The 20,707-nt window shown below is 44.1% G+C and overlaps 2 protein-coding genes and 1 long non-coding RNA gene across 4 annotated transcripts in view; 1 reads left to right on the forward strand and 2 right to left on the reverse strand.

The window, feature by feature from the left end:
- The window catches only part of LMOD1 (leiomodin 1), a 60,922-nt gene that overhangs the window by 29,710 nt on the left and 10,505 nt on the right, over window positions 1–20,707 (reverse strand). The window lies entirely within an intron of this gene.
- On the reverse strand, window positions 16,001–16,742 carry LOC128322480 (uncharacterized). Its single transcript, XR_008305734.1, has 2 exons — window positions 16,674–16,742; window positions 16,001–16,217 (listed from the first exon to the last, which is right to left on the reverse strand). It is a non-coding gene; the product is annotated as an uncharacterized LOC128322480 (long non-coding RNA).
- The window catches only part of TIMM17A (translocase of inner mitochondrial membrane 17A), a 33,031-nt gene continuing 31,929 nt past the window's right edge, over window positions 19,606–20,707 (forward strand). The window contains exon 1 of the mRNA XM_053243811.1: window positions 19,606–19,770. Within this exon, the coding sequence (XP_053099786.1) occupies window positions 19,757–19,770 (14 nt within the window). The 5' untranslated portion in view covers window positions 19,606–19,756. The remainder of the gene's footprint in view (window positions 19,771–20,707) is intronic.

Genomic DNA, 20,707 nt, shown 5'->3' on the forward strand with positions numbered 1-20,707 from the left:
ATCAGGGGCGAGAGGAAGGAAGCCAGGCCACCAGATAGTCTACAATGAACCGTACCAGCAGGGCAATACATTTTGAAAGCTCCATGCAGTGCCTGGTCTCTCCCCTCCCCACCACCCTGGCTCTGTGACCAAGATGGCTGCTGGCAGCCGGCAATGCAACGACACACACAATCAATGTCCTCCTAGTCCTCCGACTTCACTTTAAGCCTGGGTTCGAAATCTGAACTAACTGGGGGAGGAGCAGCAGGATTGGAGGGATCCTGGGGCAAGGGCGTAGCTATAATTGAACGAAAGGGTTCAAAGAACACGGGGCCCCAGCTCCTGAGGGCCCTCCAGATCCCTCCCTCCCTATTTTCTTCATTGTCTCCCTCACTCTGGGGTGCCACCCGAAAGAGGGATGAACACGGGGCCCCCTCTCCCCTAGCTACGCCCCTGTCCTGGGGCTTCACACTACCAGCCTTACCTGAGCTAGCCCTGTCCTACCTAGGTAGGGCTGGTCCTGAGAATGACCTCAGCACAAAGAAGCCTACAATCAGTTCTGCAAAGGCTTCTTTGTCATTCACAGAAGTTCACTACTCAATCTTGTCTGTTCCATAGATCATCCTCACAAATAGTGCATGACAATATATCAAGCCTGGTGCTTTGACTGAAAACCCATTCACTGTCTAATGGGGATTGATTCTGAGCCTGGAATATTAATAGTTCTTTGAACATCTTTTTACATGTGCTGTGGGGAACTCCAAACAAAGTGTGCCCACATATTAGAATGTCTACACTGTGTGAAGACAGTATTGGCTCTGTCTGAAGAGTTGAACTCTGAGTGAATAATTAATACAGAAGCCCTCCATGATCCTGGGTTCTGCTTTTGTGGTTTCAGCTATTTGTGGTTCAGCTATATATACCCAGTTCCAATTATTGTGGGGGTGATATTCTGCCATTGGTGGTTCCTGTGCGTGTTTCACATTTCCGGTGGTATTGGAGGAACTTCTGGAGATAGTGTGGAGCTATGTTAGGTTGCGTTTTTGTGGCATTTTGAGGATGTTTTGTTTTGTTAGCGGGGGGGCAATTACTGGAGGAGCTTGGGAGCTGCAGTGGCCAAGGTACAGTGCTATATACGCTTATTTTAATATGTATTATTTAAAAGTCCCCGCTCCCTTTTGGGGGTACACACTTCCTCAGAAGGAACAGGTATGCAGTTTGGGAGTGCTTCTGGATTCACACCTCTCCCTGGTTTCTCAGGTTGAGGCAATGGCCAGAAGTGCTTTTTATCAGCTTCAGTTGATACGCCAGCTGTACCCATTTCTTGATATTCATGACCTCAGAATAGTAGTACATTTGCTGGTAACCTCCAGACTTGATTACTGCAATGTGCTCTATGTGGGGCTGCCTTGTATGTAGTCTGGAAACTACAATTAGTACAGAACGCGGCAGCCAGGTTGGTCTCTGGGTCATCTTGAAGAGACCATATTACTCCTGTATTACAGGAGTTACACTGGCTGCCAATAGGTTTCCAGGCAAAATACAAAGTGCTGGTTATAACCTATAAAACCCTAAACAGCTTAGGCCCATGGTATTTAAGAGTGTCTTCTTCTGCATGATCCCCATCGTCCACTGCGTTCGTCAGGGGAGGCCCCTCTGTGGCTACCTTCAAGTTGTTTGGTGGCCACTCAGGGACGGGCCTTCTCAGTCGTTGCTCCAAGACTTTGGAATGCACTTCCTGCTGACATAAGACTCTCCCCATCTCTAGCAGTTTTAAAAAGATCTTTGAAGACTCATTTTTTAAACCAGGCCTTTTAGCTTTTGTAATTTTAAATATTGTAAATTGTTTTCGTTTTAGGCAGCTTTTTGGAGTTTTAATTGATTTTATTTTTTTATTTATTTGTATTGTTTTATGATTCTGAACTGCCCAGAGACTTTGATTTGGGGTGGTATAGAAATGTATTAAATAAATAAATAAATAAATTTTAGGAAGTACTTTTTAACGTACCGAAGAACTTAACCCTATCATTCCCACGGGCTCAAGATTTCAATGATCACAGTTTTGGCATTCATGATGGTATCATTTAACATAACCCCTGAGATAATTGAGGGCCTCCTGTATTTCTTGGATATAATAGCATACCTATGTTATCTCTATAATTATGGAAATCATAACTTTTTAATAACAAGTACATATGATTGTAAAGACAGGGCATCTGTTACTATGTGCTTTTAAAAAAATTTTATAAGCTGTCTTGGACATTTATGTAGGTGAAAGTTACATTTTATTTATTTATTTATTTATTTGTTACACTTTTCTCTGCCCTTCCTCCAATGAGTTGAGGGTAGAGTTTGTGGTTCTTCTCCTGCCCACTCATGTCATCCCATAACAATCCTATGAGATTTGGTTAGGCTGAGAACTAGTGACTTCTTTATAAATAGCTAGCTTCCTTTAAACTGTTTATTTTTGGCTAGTTCAGAATGCAGATTTATGGATGATGTTACACTTGTCCTTTGTATTCTGCATCAGTTTCTAGGCTCAGTTCAAAGTATGATCTTTAAACTCTAAATGGTATGAGATAGCTAATTGAGTATCTCTTGTGTGTTCCTCCAGGTGTCTTAAAATAACTGGAGGGGGGCTTGCTCTGAGTTCCCAAGAAGTTTGACACATTAACAGGAAGATCAAGATGATCTTCTTTATGATAGTACCTGCCCTTATGAGCTCTTTTCCCTGGGACGCACATCCGGCCAGCTTTCCTCTCTAACAGAGCACTTGCTGAGCTGGGAAAAAGTTCTGGATTATTGACTGGTAGCTGGCATTTTAATGGGCCTATGTTTGTTATTTAAATTCTGCTGTTATTTGTTTTAATGTCATTTTAATAAATCTGCTTGTTTTATCTCTTATTGATTGTACTCTAGTTTTTCAAAAACGTAAGCCATTTTGAGAGCCTAGGTTACAAAGCAAAATAAATATACCTTTCCTCATCTGTGCACAGGGCCAGCACATTCTATGGGTTATGTGAGCAAGACTAGCACAACCTCACCTTAAGCTAATGCTTAGTGTTCCCTCACCATCAACCACACAGACTGTTCCTGGATCTCTTCCTTCATCTTCTCTTTATTAGGCAAAAAAGGCTTAGGTTTTCTTTTCATGAACACTATCCCAGGTCGACTACCGTCCATTCATCTCCTTCTCTTGTTTAATGGTGTAGTTAGAGCCACCTAATAGCGCAGTGGGGAAATGGCTTGAATAGCTAGCCAGAGGTTGCCAGTTCGAATCTCCACTGGTATGTTTCCCAGACTATAGGAAACACCTCTATCGGGCAGCAGCGATATAGAAAGATGCTGAAAGGCATCATCTCATACTGCATGGGAGATGGCAATGGTAAACCCCTCCTGTATTCTACCAAAGACAACCACAGGGCTCTGTGGTTGCTAGGAGTCAACACCGATACGACAGCACCCTTTACCTTAAAGCCAGAATAGGCTTCATAGCTGCCCTCTACTGGAAAAGTATCTAATCACTGCTCCAAGATCTATAAATTGTCACTCTGAGACCCAAACTACACTTTAGGTTAAATATGTAGTATGGTTCTTTGGGCTTGTTTTTTTCTTCCTTAAATAGCAGCCATGAAGAAGGGATAATCTAGATTGGGAGGGAAAGGGGTTAAAGATTTCCATGTCACAATCCTGGCTCTGATTGGGCCTTCACATAGTTGTTATAGAAGGTTTTTTAAAAAGCCAACATAGAGGGCTAAACTATATAATATAAGGTGTGGTTGGACTCTCAGTTCAGTAGTCCTCAATTCTACTCGTTCTTCAGAAAGCTGCCTTTTATGGCCTTTTCCCCAACAAGGCAATTCCCAGGCTGCAGTTGACTCATGTCTTTGGATTTTCTGGCGAGAAGTAGTGTGACTCTGGAAATGGCAAATTGACATTGGCTGCCAGCATCAGCCAGCGATGCCACTGAGGCTGTTCAACTCTGCTCCTCCTGACCCTGATCCATCACATAAGAACGTCAGAAATGACCTGTTTTCTGATACCTCTCCTTGATCATTTGTCTTTCTATTTACAAAGATTAGATAATTATTCTGACTTAATGATCTCTCTGAATGTAAATGTTGCAGCTGTGTGGATGACGGCTTCAGAGAGCTGGATTTTTCTGGCCTTAATTCTAAACATGTTCAGCCTTTTGACACAAGGAAAATAGGATAATGATTTCTTGAAACATAAGTTGAAATTGCTGTATATCTTTCTGTTTATTAAGAAGAGGGCCATAATAACACCAGCTTTCTAGTTGCCTCACAAAATGCAAACAGCTATTCCCATGATAAAATGCACTCTTCTGCATTGACAGATATCTGTGCTCTCTCTGCTTCGCAGGGTTTCAGCAGAAACAGATACAGCTGTATGTATTGAGACCTCATACAAGTCTCTTCAGAGTTAGGTGAACTGCTCAGCTATAAGTTTCCCTGCAAAGATATATCTCTTTGTCATCTTAATGCAATTTATGGGGTTGTCTCACAACAATTAAAATAGATGTGTGTGTAAAATCAATGTTCCCTGTAACAGGGTTTCCCAGACATCGTTGACTACAACTCCCATAATCCCCAGCCAAAGGCCATTGCAGCTGGGGATGAACGGGATTGTAATCAATAACATATGGGAATCCTTATTACAGGGAACACTGCACTACCTTCAGGCAAATGGGTGTTTTTGGCTGGCACAGGGTGTTTCAGAGGGAAGGGGAGACTGGCAAAAGTCACCCACCCACCCTGTGAATGTTTGCATTGCTTTAGTGGCATGTGTACTTTATCAGTCAGGATGTCTGCTGGTGTACTTGTTCCAGAAAAAAGTCACACTGTCCATTGAACCATAAGCCAATTCACATGATCCCAGCATCAGGCGCTATTGATTGTTTACTAGTAAAAACCTAGGTAGGAGAAGGGGGAGGTGATTGTCTGTGAGCCTTGAGCTGGATCAGACAGCTCTGTCCAGCATTTTAATGAGGTAGGAGGAAGAGCCATCCTACCCAGCTTGAGGCTTACGTTAAAATACTGAGTTAAAAGTCTGGGTAAATAAAAACATTGTTCCTGAGAGTACATGAGTGTAGGCACCAGGTGTACAATTCTAGGGAGGCTATCTCACGGAGTGCCACCAAAGAAAAGGCCTATTCCCCAGCTAGATCTCTGTGGGCAAGGGGGATCTGGAAAAAGAGTCTTACCAGAGGATCTTATGGCATAGGCAGGTTTGTATGGGAACAGGCAGTTTTAAAGATCTAAAGGGCTTTAAAGGTTCAGGCCAACACATTGAATTGCACTTGGGGAATGCATGGGAAAATGCATGGGAAGCTGTTTCAATGCTCCATGTAACTCATGCCAGTCAGCAGCCCAACCTTTGCATTTTGAACATATTGAAGTTTCCAAGAGAACTTCAAGGGCAGCCCCATGTAGATAGCATTACAGTAGTAAAGAAGGGACATGTCCCTTTGCAAAAATGGTGTATATAGGTGTAGCAGATTACAGCTTATGTCTCATAGCAAGCTCATGTGAGGGAAAGAAATGCTGAATCATCCCTGCTGAGCTGCTTGGCTAGGCTTCTCCTAAAATGGACAGGTACAAAAATCTTCCATGTGCAAGCCTGCAGGTGGTGGGGAAACTGATAGTTGCTGGACGTGTTTGCACCAGAGAAATCCCCCTTCATGCCCCCCAGTTTCCTGAGTTAAAAACCAACTCAGAGAGGCTTGTAAAGAGAAAGGAACTAAAAAACATTTTTATTCAATTACTGCAGACTGTTTCCATCTGAGGCTTTCTCAGCTTTTAAATACAGTTAAAAATACTTAATAAGTTACCAAAATAGGTTGTCTTTATGCATGTTTACATGTTTATAGAATCTTTTGCAATGCACTAGGTTGAATGAGCATAGGCTAGAGTTTCTTATTTTAATTATGTTACAAGTAAACAATAATAGAACCGTATCAGGACTATGAAAAAGCGCACACACCAAATAAATAGAAATTCTAATGCAAACTCTTACTAAACTACTTTCTCCTGCCCTAAACTTCTGAAGCCATTAGCTCTGGCTTCCTTTTTTATTGAACTCACCAAACTCCAGTTGAGAATCAAGCCGCTGCAGCTGCAATCATCCTCCTGCAGCCAACCTCCATGGCCACATGTCCTCCTATGCACCTCCCACCTAACTTCTTTATAACAAAGAACTCCCCTCTTCCAGGCAACAGCTCTCTCAATCCCACCCACCTGGTTTGCTGATTGGCTGAGCCCTGGAGTTCACCAGCCTGTCAGTCAAGACAGGGTTCACTTCCAATTAACTCTTTAGGGGGAGAGGAGTCTGATCACTACAATAGGGCTCTGTGTGTATGTCTGCAAAATGTGCATATCTTTGGTTGCTATCTATTGACATTTGTAAGGCAGGCATAGGAACAAAAGAGGAAGACATGTTTTCCTTTGTTTGGACAGCCATGCAGGAAGAAAAGAGCCCTGTAGCTTAGAGATAACCATGACGTGAACAACTTGCTTGCAACAGTGTGTTCTACCACTTGTTCTCTTGACCCTTGTCCAATATGGCTTATACTATCTAGCAAGGAGATTATTGGAGAGAGGGTCTGGTTGAGATCATAAATGCTTCTCTGAGGGAAGGTAGGGTGCCTTCTTGTCTTAAGGAGGCAATTATTAGCCCTCTTTAAATCCCTCAGAGTTAAGCAATTATAGGCCCGTCTCCAACCTCCCATGTTTGGCCAAGGTGATTGAGAGGGTGGTGGCATCTCAGCTCCAGGCATTCTTGGATGAAGCAAATTATCTAGACCCATTTCAAACTGGCTTTCGGGCAGGTTATGGAGTGGAAACTGCCTTGGTCAGCCTGATGGATGATCTCCAATTAGGAATTGACTTTGTTAGTCCTTTTGGATTTGGCATCTTTGATCCCATCGACCATGGTATCCTTCTGAGGGAGATAAAGGGGATGGGTGTAGGAGGCACTGTTTTACACTCATACCTCTTGGGTATGGTTCCACTCATACCTCTCGGGCATATTTCAGGGGCTGTTGCTTGGAGACTGTAGTTCTACAAAGCGAGAGCTTTTATATGGTGGTCCTCAGGGCTCCATTTTATTTCCTATGCTTTATAACATCTATATAAAACCGTTGGGGGAGATCATCAGGGGATTTGGTGCAGGGTGCTATTAGTATACTGATGACATCCAAATCTATTTCTCCATGTCAGCTTCATCTGGTAATGGAATAGCTTCCCTAACCATCTGCCTGGAGGCGGTAATGGGCTGGATGAAGGATAACAAACTTAGGCTGAATCCAAACAAGACAGAGGTGCTCATTGCAGGGAGCTGCAATTCAGGAGATGGAATGGATCTAGCAGTTCTAGATGGGGTTACACTCCCGCAGAAGGAACAGGTTTGCAGCTTGGGAGTACCTCAGGACCCAACTCTCTCTTTGATATCTCAGGTGGAGGTGGTGGCCAGGAGTGCTTTTTATCAGCTTTGGCTGATATGCCAACTGAACCCTTTCCTGGAAGAGTGTGACCTTAAGACATTGGTGCACATGCTGATCATCTCCAGGCTTGGCTATTGCAATGCACCCTATGTCAAGCTGCCTTTGTATGTAGTCTGGAAACTGCAGTTGGTGCAGAATGCTGCTACCAGGTTGGTCTCCGGTTTGTCCCAAAGAAATCATATCACTCCTGTTTTGAATGAACTACACGAGCTGCCAATAAGTTTCCGGGAAAAATACAAAGTACTGGTTATTACCTATAAAGCCCTTAACAGTTTGGGCCCAAGGTATATAAGGGAACTCCTTCTTCATCATGAACCCTGTTGCCTATTGAGATCAGCAGGGGAGGTTTGTCTGAGGGTGTCACCGACTTGTCTGGTGATGACCCGGAGGCAAGCCTTCTCTGTAGTTGCTCCAGGAGGCTTTACAGACAGGGCTTCCACCCCAAATCGCCTTCAGAAGAGAGTGTGTGCGTTCACACACCAGCCAAACTTACCCCGAAGTCCCTTCGAGATCCTTGGACCCACTCCACACACAAATTGGGCTTTGTCTTGTGAATTCAAGCTTATCTTGATGTATTTCTGGGTTTTTAAAATGCTGGTTTTAAGCTACTTTTTCTTAAAACACCAGAGTAAATAAGGAGAGGCACTGATGTAGAATCATTAGTATGATAAGAGGGATACTCTCTTTAGAAATGCAGATATAGCTCTTTAGTAATCTCTCCCTCGCCCATTGGCTAGAACGAAAACACAGAGGCATGCCATGTGAACTTGCACAAACAAAAAAATGAGAGCAGAGGGGAAGGGCTGCTTCCCTCAATGCCACGAGTGTAATTCGAAGAGGCTTTGCTCAACATTTACCCCACAGCATGAAGCTATGTGTGAATAACTCCCAGGGCTGTGGAACACACTTCCTGCTGAGATTAGAGCTGCTCCATCCCTGATGGCTTTTAGGAAACAATTGAAGATACATCTCTTTAGTGATGCATTCGAGCTGATGTTTTTAGTTGAATTTTATTGATTGTTTTAATTGTAAATTTTATATATGTTTTAAATGTGTTAATTTTTTGGTTTAGTTGGTTGTAAACCGCCTAGAGATTTTGGTAGTGGGCAGTATATAAATGTGTTAAATAAATAAATAAATAAATAAATAAATAAATAAATAAATAAATAAATGACATGAGAGAGCCTAGAACCCAATGCTACAGGGCCCTAATTTCTGCTTTAGTAGGGGCGTAGCTAGGGGAGAGGGGGGCTCGTGTTCACCCCTCTCTCTGGCGGCCTCTCAGAGTGAGGGAGATAATTAAGAAATTAGAGGGGGGGTGGAGCTGGGGGGCCATCAGGAGCTGGGGTCCTGGGTTCTTTGAACCCCTTTACTCAGTTATAGCTACACCCCTGCACTTTAGTCAAAGATCATCTTGGAGACTGCATGGTAAAAAAAGGAATGGAAGGCTTGCATTCCACAGGGAAGTGCTGGCAGTTGCACAAAACCATTGGGGGGGTCCATCCTCCAACCCTAGCAGCAGACACTGTGCAGAACATGGCTGGGAATAATCAGAACAGCTGGCTTGTGGGACGGAGAGGAAAAAGAGAGGCAAGTTTCACCTCCCTGTAGACAATTTACAGCCTTGCTTATCTTTGTCCAACACACTGATGTGGCCAGCACTTTTGCATCTCAAGGACACGGAATCTGAAGCAATAGGATGGAAAGTGATGGGATAAGAATGCAGCCCATTCTTCTTCCCACTTACAGCAGTGGAATGAGCTTCCAGAAACCATGTGGAACAGAAAGACCAATTGGGAATCACATTCCTCCAACCTATGCTTTTTTAATTGGTTAAGAGGTTATTTAAAAAGATGTGCCAAGATAGCAATTCATGTTCATGATCAATCAGAGTTATATGGGATTTGAATCCCAGAGGAGAGGGTAGTGGGCAGGGGAGAAGTTACAGGGGGAAAGCAATGGATTGGGGAAGGATTAATCACTCCCTCTCCCATGTCACCTTAAGTGGCGCAGCAGGGCAATGCTTGACTAATAAGCAGAAGGTTGCCAGTTCAAATCCCGGCTTGGATTGGGCAGCAGCGATATAGGAAAATGCTGAAAGGCCATCATCTCATACTGCATGGGAGGAAGCAATGGTAAACCCCTCCTGTATTTTACCAAAGAAAACCACAGGGCTCTGTGGGCGCCTGGAGTCGAAATCGACTTGACGGCACACTTTACTTTATTCCCATTTATATGCTGTGAATTGTCCCTTCTCAATTCTGCTTTGTAGTGAAGAAGCAGCCCTCAGGGTTGCACTATATGCAACCCTGGCGTAACACACACTTTAGCCTTCCAGTTTCTCTTGGCTTTCTTTGCAGGTCTGAGATTTGTCATGATCCTTTTTATAAAGTGATGCTTTCTTACAGTTGGTGACTGAGTGGGGAGTCGTCCTTTCACTAACAATAGGAAATAAAGGTTAATTGATGCTTCCTGAGCTGCGTATTTGCCTTCTTGAGTGTGAAGAAGTCATAGAGACACCAGTTTCTATTTTAGGTTGTTTATAAACAGCTTCCTGGTTACCTACAGTTGTGCTCCCCGATGCAGAAAAAGAAGGCGTGTTGTGATGGAGTTAAAATACTTCCAAATATAACTTTCTCTTCTGAGATTTAGTGGGGAACCAGGATCATTAAGACCTTCTCTCCTATCACCCCATCTCCCAATACATTCAGAATGAACTTCATGAACCTGTCATCTGTGTTTCTCCTCTTGTTCCAGGAAACTGACCGATATTTCCCATACAAATTTCAACAGATGCAAGAGCACCCATTCCTCAGCCATTTCAAAGAAACAGAATAAGCAAAATGGGCTAGGAAGAATGGACAACGAGTTTGCAATCTTCTGCACAGCTGGCAGGTTATCTATTTATAGATGTCTAGTCTGGCCAGTGGTTTTTTTTTTAAGGTGCATATTTTAAATAGCAACAAAGTCATAAAACTCTGTCTGGTGGGTTTTCAGGGAAGAACCTCTCTGTCCTGCAATAATCCTGCTTTGGAATGTTAACCCAAACCAGGCAAGATTGGAAACCATTGCAACAGAATCAACGGATCCTCCTCCACTTCATAAAACAATGCTGAAGAAACAGAAGTGAGATTGAGACATCCCAAGCCAGGAGCTGGAAACATGTGTGCTTGGGGTTCAGGAAGGGAGCAGGGTTGGGGAGGGCTCTGGTGTGGCAATTCAACTCATCTTTACAGCAGATGATGGAACTGTGGAGTAAATGTTGACTATGTAGTCCATACAGATGAACGCTATACAGAACGTCATACAATGGGATCTCTTTTTAGTGGGGAAACATCTTACAATGGGTTACCTTTTTGTGGGGCATTGGTCCCTGCATGTCTAGCTTGGTTCTGATCAAGATGTGCACAAAGTTCCTGCGTTCATATGTCCACAGACTCCAGTCATTCAATTGAATGTGATAGATTTGCCTCCTGTGATTCAAGGAATTACATTTAGACCTTACGTGGCAGCAAAAAAGGATTCCAGTATCACACATTCTCAAAGACATTTATGACCTCTCTGTGCACAAAAACCCAGGCCATAGGCCTAGACATATTTACCAGGCCTGTGCTTCAGCACTGCCAGAGCCAAATAACCTGCAGCAACTCCTCAGTATTGCCTGGAGGCTTTTTACACAGGGCTTTTATTGCAAATCCACTCCTGATTGGAGTGTGCCAGTCCACATATTCACTGGATTTAACCTAACCTCCCTGCAGGCTATCAGGGACCAGGACAGACAGGACTTTGATTCTCCCCGAAAGGAGGCTGCAAATTCTGGCTTAACCCAAAGTATGTCCGGTTTTAAAAAATCCTCTAGTTTCAGGGGCTTTTGAAAAATAATCCAGGGCTTGTGTTACGCTTTGTAGTTTTCTCTGTTATGTTTGGGGTGGTCATGCCAGTAAATCGGGGTTTTTGAAAAATTAATGAAGGGGAGTTTGACAGCTGTTTGGGGTATGGTCTGCTATAAGTGATTTGCAGTTGCAAGTGCTGGGTGTGTGTGTGTGTGTTGTTGTAGGTTGGTGATACTCTGTTGAGGGAGGGGGAGGGAGAAATTTCTGGGGGTGGGGGAGGGAGAATTCCTGAGTTAAACACAAGCACAGACTGCAAAATGTGTGTCTTGCTATGTTTTACATAGGCTTTAGATATGCAGAATGGATGTAACCTGAGCCCTTTGTTGTCTAGGCTGATTCCATTAGGTGTGTGTGTATGAGGGGTAAACATTATGTGATGAAGGCAGTCACTCACAAAAGCAAGAGTTAAGCATCCTGCTGATTGATCCAGCTGTTTGACAACTCGCTCTTGCACTCCTTGGAGGAGCTCCTTGGAGGAATGGTGGGATAAAAAATGTAATCAGCAAATACCTCTACCTCTTTTTGATGTGAGCAAAGTGGTGGCATGCAAAACTGAAGAACTGCCTTGCTGGATCAGATCAAAGGTCAGTTGAATCCTGCACTTTGTCCTCAATAGTTCCCAGCAAGATATCTGTGGGGGGCTCACAAGGAGATAGCCATTCCTTGCTGTCTGTTTCCAGCTTCTGGGATTTGCAGATATACTGCCCCTGAATATGAAGGTTTCATTCTTGGCCATTATAGCTAGTAGTTTATTTTGCAGTAATTTATCTAATCTTGGTTTTTTAAAGTCTATTTATCATGTCTCTATACCACTTGATATAGACATATCCCCTTTAATCTAAGCTAATGTCTGTAGTCTCTACATTTTGTGGTAATTACTGCCACGGGTCTTGTGACATAATTGCAGATTCTGTTCCTGGCAAACAAATCAAGTGATCCATTTGCCACAAATAGGGAATTGCCATGGGCTAAGAGGAAAAGCAGCTGCCATCATGAGCTCAGGGCAGCCAAATGCCCTGGCCCACAAGCTAACTATGTTTGCCAAAGCTACTGTTTCCCCCACTCAAACTACATGTCCCTTAAAACATGTGCTTGTTAAATTGCAGCTGCAGATCAGGACTGCTTTGAAGAGTAGTGGGCTTTAACCCTACTGACAGCATGGTCCCAAATCTGGAATGCCTCCAATGCGCACACTATAGAATTTTCAAGGGGGGTGGTGGAATTCTCATTGGTATCAGTGTAAGCTCACCCTCCCCCCGTGGCAAACAGCAGGTATGGAAGTCCCAATCTGGATCAGGACCATGGCAGGGACTAATATTAAAGCCCTCTCCTCCACCATGCTCCTGATCCATATGAGAATGATCCTTCAGCTATTTTTTTAAAAATAGCAAGTGCTGGCAAAGAAAATGCTTAAAGTAACATCGTTTGATGCTAAGGCAGGTCTTTCTACCAGGGGCGTAGCTAGGGGAGAGGGGGCCGTGTTCATTCCTCTCTCTGGCGGCCCCCCAGAGTGAGGGAGATAATGAAGAAAATAGGGAGGGGTGGAGCTGGAGGGCCCGGCCTCAGGAGCTGGGGGCCCGTGTTCTTTGAACCCTTTCGCTCAATTATAGCTATGCCCCTGCTTTCTACCATCCGTTTGTCTTGGGTTTTCATGATTGTTTTCATTAATTGAATCAGCCACCAAAAACAACCTATGAGTCATAGTACTAAAAACATAACATGAGGCATAGTACTAAAAGCTCTGCTGCCTTGCAAGCCTGCATTTCCCTGAGGAAAAAATCTGCAAAATTGTTCCAACATCTGCAAAACAGTCCAGTGATAATGACAGAAGCTTCAAATAATCAATGATTCAATGTCATGCTTGCCTTTGCATAACTCAGAAAAAATACTGAATAGCTGGAGTAAGTGGGGAGAAAGCAATATGTGACAAGATGTTCTAGTAAGAACTAATCTGTCTACTTTCCTCTCACTATCCTACAATTGGACTAAATTTGGTCCAAATTGGTTAGGCAGTTCCCAAGTTAGCCCACTTGTGCCTCAAATGTTCATGTAGCCACCATCTTGAACTGGGGTGGATGACATCATCACAAACTATGTGTTTGAGGTGTTCCTTTAACTGGTTCAAATTGGTTTCCACTTGCACCTCAAACATTCATGTGTCCACCATCTTGAATCAGGGTGGATGACATCATAAACTACGCCCTTGAGCCCATCCCTACGTATCCCTACACCTGTAGCAAATTTGGTTCAGATTGGTTAGATGGTTAACAAGTTAGCTCTCTTGTACCTCAAATGTTCACACATCTGCCTTCTTGAATTGAGGTGGTTGCCATCATCGCAAACCATGCCATTGAGGTGTCCTTGTGTGTCATTCACTACAACTGTACCAAATTTGGTTCAAATCGGTTAGGCGGTCCACAAGTTAGCCCTCTTGCACCTCAAATGTTCATGCGTCCGCCACCTTGGATTGGGGTGGATGACAAAGGGGTGGATGTAGCAAATTTGGTTCAAATCAGTTAGGTGGTTCACAAATTAGCCCACTTGCACCTTTATACATCTGCCATCTTGAATTGTGATGGATGAAATTATCACAAACTACAGTATTAAAGTGTCCCTGTGTGTCACTCACTACAACTGTACCAAATTTGGTTCAGATCAGTTAGACTGTCCACAAATTAGCCCACTTGCACCTCAAACATTCATGTGTCTGCCATCTTGGATCAGGGTGGGTGACATCATCACAAACTATACCATTGAGGCACCGCTATGTATGCCTAAACCTGTAGAAGATTTGGTTCAAATCAGTTAGGCAGTTCATAAGTTTGCCCACTTGCGCCTCAAACGTTTATGCGTCTGCCATATTCAATTGGGGTGGATGAAACCTAGGATTACCAACAGTCCCTTAGTAGCAGGGATGTTCCTTATTTCAACCCAAAATTGTCTTTCCCTTACGGGATGCTGTTTATCCATTACTTTCAACTAATGGGAAGAACCTTTGGCTCAGATCAAATCAGTTATTTTCACTAATAATAAAATAATTAATGAGCTCCAGCTCCTTTCTCTTCTTTCTCCCTTCCAGAGTACTTTGTCATTCTGGTGGGCTGGAGGCACATCATTAAAAACTATGCTATTGAGGTACCCCATGTGCTGCTACTAGGGATGTGCTACTAGGGGTGGGGGAGGGTGCACTTACCCCTCCCCCCGCTTTCCCCCCACCAGTGCTCATTTTCCGTAAAAGCCTTCAGGGTGGCAGTGTACCTTCCTGCCGCCTCTTCCCCCTCTGTGGCTGGAAGTGGCCAAAAGTACCAGGTGCGCATGCGTACGTCGCACGTGTGTACGTGCATGTCAGACAGGCGCGCGTTGTACGCACACGATGTACACATGCGTACCCAGTACTTCTGGCCACTTCCCCCGCCCTTAAAGTGGCAACCCCCCCGGCTAGAAACTTCGAACCCCCCCCCCCCATGTTAGAACCTGTTTGGAGGCCCGTAGAAGGGCCTCCGAACAGGTTCGTGACGTGCACATCCCTAGCTGCTACAACAGTATCCGATTTGGTTCATATTGGCCCAGGCATTGCGAAGTTGATAGGGACACATGGAATGCCAGGTGATCTCATAAACCTACTGGAAAGTAGACTAAAAATGGTGCCATAAACATCTCAGCTTGGGTCTGTGTAGTTCAGATCCATGTATTCCAGTATTAATCTCACCCCTGAGAGAATTATAAACCAGGAATACAGAACTCCAGTTCTTCAAAAACTTCCAGTTGCATCCAGTGTTCTAAAGCCATATCATGAAACAAGATAACGGTAACTCAACAGGCTACTTATGGAAGAATGACAGAGACACTAGAGTTTCTGTGACCAGGTGCTTATCTTCCCAGTGTATGTGAGTGCTCCATGTCATAACAACTTTGGCCCCTTTCAAAGCCCTGCTGCTGCTGGGATCTGGCATTTCAGAAGTGTTAATCCCCCTGTTACTAACAAGCTCAGCCAGAAGGAAGGGAGTGGACAGGATATTTTTTCTCTTTCTCTCCAGGGATGGAAAGAAAAGAGAGTCAGCTTGACAAGATCTTCTTACTGCAAGATGATCTAAAGGGCCAGATTTACCAGACAATTTGATCACCAGCCAATCTGCTTTGTCTTCTACAGTTTAGCACTACAGAAAGTTAAATTACGTGAGAAAGCAACTCTCATCTGAACATTTAGGGTGACTTCACACAACATGCATTGCCATGAACTGCTAGTAGAGTGAGCCATGAATTCCAGTTCTGGCATATGGTGTGAAACCCACCCATGTTCAGTTCCCTTTCCGCACTCCCCTCCGCCACCTCACATCCACCACCCAACCTCAAATCTTGGATATAGATGTTGGGTGATGGTGGGAACTGGACATGGCTGGGCTCATATGACACACCAGGACAAGAATTTGAGGCTCACGCTGGGAGTGCATTCTCATCAGGAACTGATGGTTTGTGGCACCATGTAGGATCCCCTTTTTTACCTGAATCCTAGAAATGTCTATCCTTTGTCACACTAACAACTCTTTGACCTACAGGCCACCACCACCCTTTGAGTCATTCCAAAAGCAAACCCAATGAAAGATGGTTTGGTATTTTGAAATATTTTTTAAAAATAATTACATTCTTTCAGATTCCATTACTGAATGGACTTAAAAAGCAAATACATTATGATTGTTCAATAGTACCAACATTTAAGGTATTTTTTGTTAAATCCACATATATTTGTTCTACTCTTAGTAGGCTGCAAGTGACCTTCTGCGAAGTGTATCTTACATCAGGGCTCCTCAAACTTTTCAAGCCTCCTGTTGGGCAATGAAAAAAACTACTATGAATAACGTTCCTCATCATGTCCGCCACCAATTCTAATACATATTTGTTGTGTGAAAAAGTCTATGGTCTGGTATCAGGAACTGATGCACCCCTCCTGAAATTATCCATATTTCATTAACCTATTAATATACTAAACTCTTACAGAAGCCTCTGTTCTGATTTTGCTCAGCTCTTGCAAAAGTAACAGATAAGCTGCTAACCAAATGAAGTTTTTGGTGGAGTTCTGCTTGGATCTATTACTTAGCCAATACTTTTCACAGTTTTTCTTCTTCTGAATACTAATGCTATTACCAAGAATTCAGTGAAGAAATAAATATGACTGTAGTGTAGATTAAGCTGGTCTAATCAGAAGCAAACTGTTAAACAATATGTAAGCTGAACCCAAAAATGGAAAGGAGGTTGATCACTTAGAAGTACTAAAAACTCACTGCCCAAAGAGTATAGTTGGTGCATCTTTTTAAAGCCCATCTTCCAACCTCAGTTCTCCTCTGGCTTTTCCAACTCCCTTTGTACAAACAATATATTGTAAGCAGTGGTTCCCTGAATCCTGCAACATTACATTAGATGCATTAAGTATTAATTGGTGCCTTCTCTGTAGAACATGAATCATGATGAACAGAAACAAATTGATACTTATTTTATACTGTTTTATATAAAAGTATGTAAGCAAAATTTGAAAATATTATTGGTGTGGCCCTTCCCAGATACAGACACCTACAGAATCACAGAACCACATTTTTGCTGATCAGAGAGGATATTTTTCTCTCCCACCCTGGATTGTAATATTATTTTGTCAGGAAACAGTTGTGGGGATAAGATGAGTACTAAACAACTGTATTTATTAAGTGAGATGCAACAAACATAAACTGCAGGCCTCAAACAAAATAAAGTTGTCGGAAGCTTCCTCCTAGTTCCCAGCAATGCAGCTTCTGTCTTTGTTTTCTAGAGGTCCTTTGGGAGCTGGCCTTAAAGCAAAGTCTGCTTTATCTGCTACACAGATAAGCCAATGCTAGGGGATTTGTGGATGTCAGCTCCAAGTCTCGAAAAATGTAGAGCCCACCACTCCTAAGTTCTCAAATCATCGCAGCAGAGCACCACAGAACTAACTTTCCAACCCTAAGTATTGGCAGGAAGGGTCACACACAAACAGTACTGCCCCTGTTTTTCATAGGGGCGGGGGCGGGGGAGAAGGGGGGTAGCATCAGCCATTGTCGCTTCTCCACAGGTATAAGCGGAAACTCCCTCCCTTCTAAGAGGGCATTGCAGTGAATGAAGAATAGGTTCATATTCTTCATATGAGGAACAGATTCACAGAGGCTCAGTCTATCAATAGTTATTAACCATGGGAGCTAAAGGGGCTTCTTTGTTCAGAGGCAATAGAACTCTAAATACTGACAACCTCCAGATTTGGAAGCCATGACTAAGTAAATCATGACTAAATCCCATCAGCTGACATGGCGAGGAGGGAAATTACTCAAAGCAGTCCCACTGAAATTAAAACTCCCATGAATTTCAATGGGACTACTTTGAGTAATTTTCCTCATCATGTCAGCCACTAAAATTAAGAGAGCTTAAATTAAGCATGATTAACTTGTCTCATTGATTTCAGTGGTGCTTAGTCATGACTAACTACTCTGGATTTTGCCCACTATTTCCTGGGAAGTCAACAGCGAGGAAGGGCTGTTGCGCTCATGCCCTACCTCTGTGTGTCCCAGAAGCATTCAGCTGGCCACTATGGGAAACAGGATGCAGGAATAGATGGCTCTTTGGTGTGGTGGTCCAGTATGGCTCTTGTGCTACATATAAGGGGATTATTTATTTATTTATTTATTTATTTATTTATTTATTTGCTTGCTTGCTTGCTTGCTTGCTTGCTTGCTTATTTTATAAGTAGGAAACAGAGATAGCAGAAGAACTGGGCATCCTGCTCTCAGTCTAAGAGCTGTCGAAATAGCCTCCCAGTTCTAGTGCTGGTGCAATTTTGTGCTGATTGGGAATTATTAGGTCAGGGGTTTCTTTATACTGTTTTCTGCTACAAGTGAAAAAGCAGCTGGGTGTGTGTGCAATGCTGATTGCAAAAACAGCCTGTAAGGGAAGGTTATTCCCTGTTCCCTTGCAATCAATTTTTTTTAAAAAACCCAAACAAAACCCCAATCTTGGACTTCACTTTAAAGACAAACACACGAGAGATTCATCATGGATCTCCTGTGTAGCCTGAGAAGAGGCAAGCCGAATAAAGCTGTCAAGGACTCCAAGCTTTAATTAGGATTGGCCATTCTGTGCACTTGCATAGAGTTTGACAGTATCCATGAAGCTCCTGCAGAAGAAAAAGCTTCTGTGCTCTTTCGGGGAAGGATGTGAACTCTCCCGGGTGTCCAAACCATCCTGAGCTACCATCAAGAAAAGTGTTTTGACACTTGGTTTATTCTTTTCAAAATGGTCTACTTATTACTATGGTGGTATTTATTATTCTGCAGACATACACCGACCCCAGTAAGAACTTGAGTCAAAGCATAGCTGTAGATGTGTACAATATTTAGGCCATTAACTGCTTGGATTTCCTTTCCTTTCCTTTCTGTAAAAAGCTGCAGGACCCTAGTCCACAACATGAAGGAGCAGCTTTAACCCTTTGCCTCTACCATGGTCCTGGTCAAGATTGGGAGGCCCCACAGTTGCTATTTGCCCAAGTGGGAGGCTCCCATTGGTGCCAATGGGGATTTCTCTTCTGGGGCAAATAGAAGCTGTGTGGAGGCCTGATCTGGATTAGGACTTTGACAGAGGCAAAGGGCTAGAGCTCCCTTCTCCCATGCTATGGTTCAAAACCAGATCGAACACTCCCTGCTATCTACATAAATAAACACACAGAACCAAACAATATATTTAATGTAATATCAGTTTGGCCCTTAGATCCTGTGTGTGCAAAAACATGAACCCAGTGTTCTTAACTACGCTTTTGCAGAGGGACCATAGCTCAGGACCAGAGAGCTTTGCTTTGTATGAAGAAGGTTCTAGGTCCAATCCCTGGCATCTCAAGGTAGGGTTGGGAAAGACCCACCTGAGGAGCCACTGCCAGTCAGAGTAACTTGGTGTAGTGATGATACTGAGTTAAATGGATCACTGATCTGACCCAGAATGAAGTCAGAGGTTTGTCATCTGTTTGCCATCTGCTGCTGCCTGCCTGCCTGTGGGACTTCTGCCTGCCAGCTCTGTTACAGCTGAGTGTTGGCAGGACTGGGGTCCTGGGCTTCCATCTGCCCACCCCTGGGCTACTTAGGAGACTGCCAGTGGCTGGGATTGTAGCTGCCTCTTGCCTGTTCCCCGTGCCCAGCAGAGGAGCAAGACCATCCACCAGCAAGAGGCACAGGCAATTGGGGTGTGCCATCTGGCCTGGGGTTCAATCTGAGGCATAGGAGTAGCAGAGCGGGCGGGGTCCCTGAAAATCAGGAGGATCTTCGCATCTGGGGCAGGTCAGGAGTCCAATTTCACAGGCATTGAAGCTGATCAAAAACTCATGGAGACCAGCAGGTATCTCGGGGTTGGTGGGAGGGTGTGGGTGCAATTTCAAATAGGCGATGGCTGCCAGATTCTTCAAAGATGTTGGGCCCCCCTGGTCCCATGGAAGGAGGCAAAGCTGCAGTGCGTTCTTTGGGTACCGGGTCCCTAGAATTCCCCTTGAGCTATGTGCCCACAATGGCCAACGGACCATGGATCCCATGGGTTGAATGGGGGTGGGCTGAGTTGCTGGTGAGCAGTAAAAAAGAGGAACCTCAAAACATTGGGACAGGTGGATGCAGCCTGGCATAAAGGCTACAATGTTGCCTGGTCCAAAAAAAGTGGTCTCTTGCTGTGTATGGTCAACCTGTGAGAAGCAGCCGTGTAACGTGATACGTGTCAGGGAGGCAGTTGGGGCATAGGGCCAGGGACGCTTTCTCAAAGCTTCTGTGCCCAGTTTCTTGTGGCTAGCTGGGTAGGCACCAATGGATTGCATAGTCACTGCCTCAATAGGCCCCCATTTCCCATACACAGTTTGGCACATGCTATGATCTGCTGCCACTGCATCTGTGTAGCCAGTCTGTAGCGCACTCCAAAACACGCGGCCTGTCTCCCGGATGTTCTTGAAATGTTCCCACAAGTCATTGCTATCTGCTGGTAGGGGGTCCGTGCTTTCTGGGTAAGGAAGGCCCCACAATACCAAAGGTCCGCTCTACTAGGAGTGTGCACGGTTCGGTCCGGGCACAATAGAAAAGACCGCTGGACCGGTCCGGCAGTACGGATGGGCAGGGGACTGTTACTTTAAGTGGGGGTGGTGGTAGTACTTACCCCCCCCCCGCCGCTCTTCCCCCTCCGGCGCTGGTCTTTTGAAAAATCTTCTAGGGGCGGCAGAGTTCCTCCCTGCCGCCCCTGCCCCCATCGTTGTTTGTAAAGGCTTAAAAGAGATGAGTGCTAGCGGCGTGCATGCGCC

Source organism: Hemicordylus capensis, chromosome 4, assembly GCF_027244095.1.
Source record: "Hemicordylus capensis ecotype Gifberg chromosome 4, rHemCap1.1.pri, whole genome shotgun sequence".
Classification (NCBI taxonomy): Eukaryota; Metazoa; Chordata; class Lepidosauria; order Squamata; family Cordylidae; genus Hemicordylus; species Hemicordylus capensis.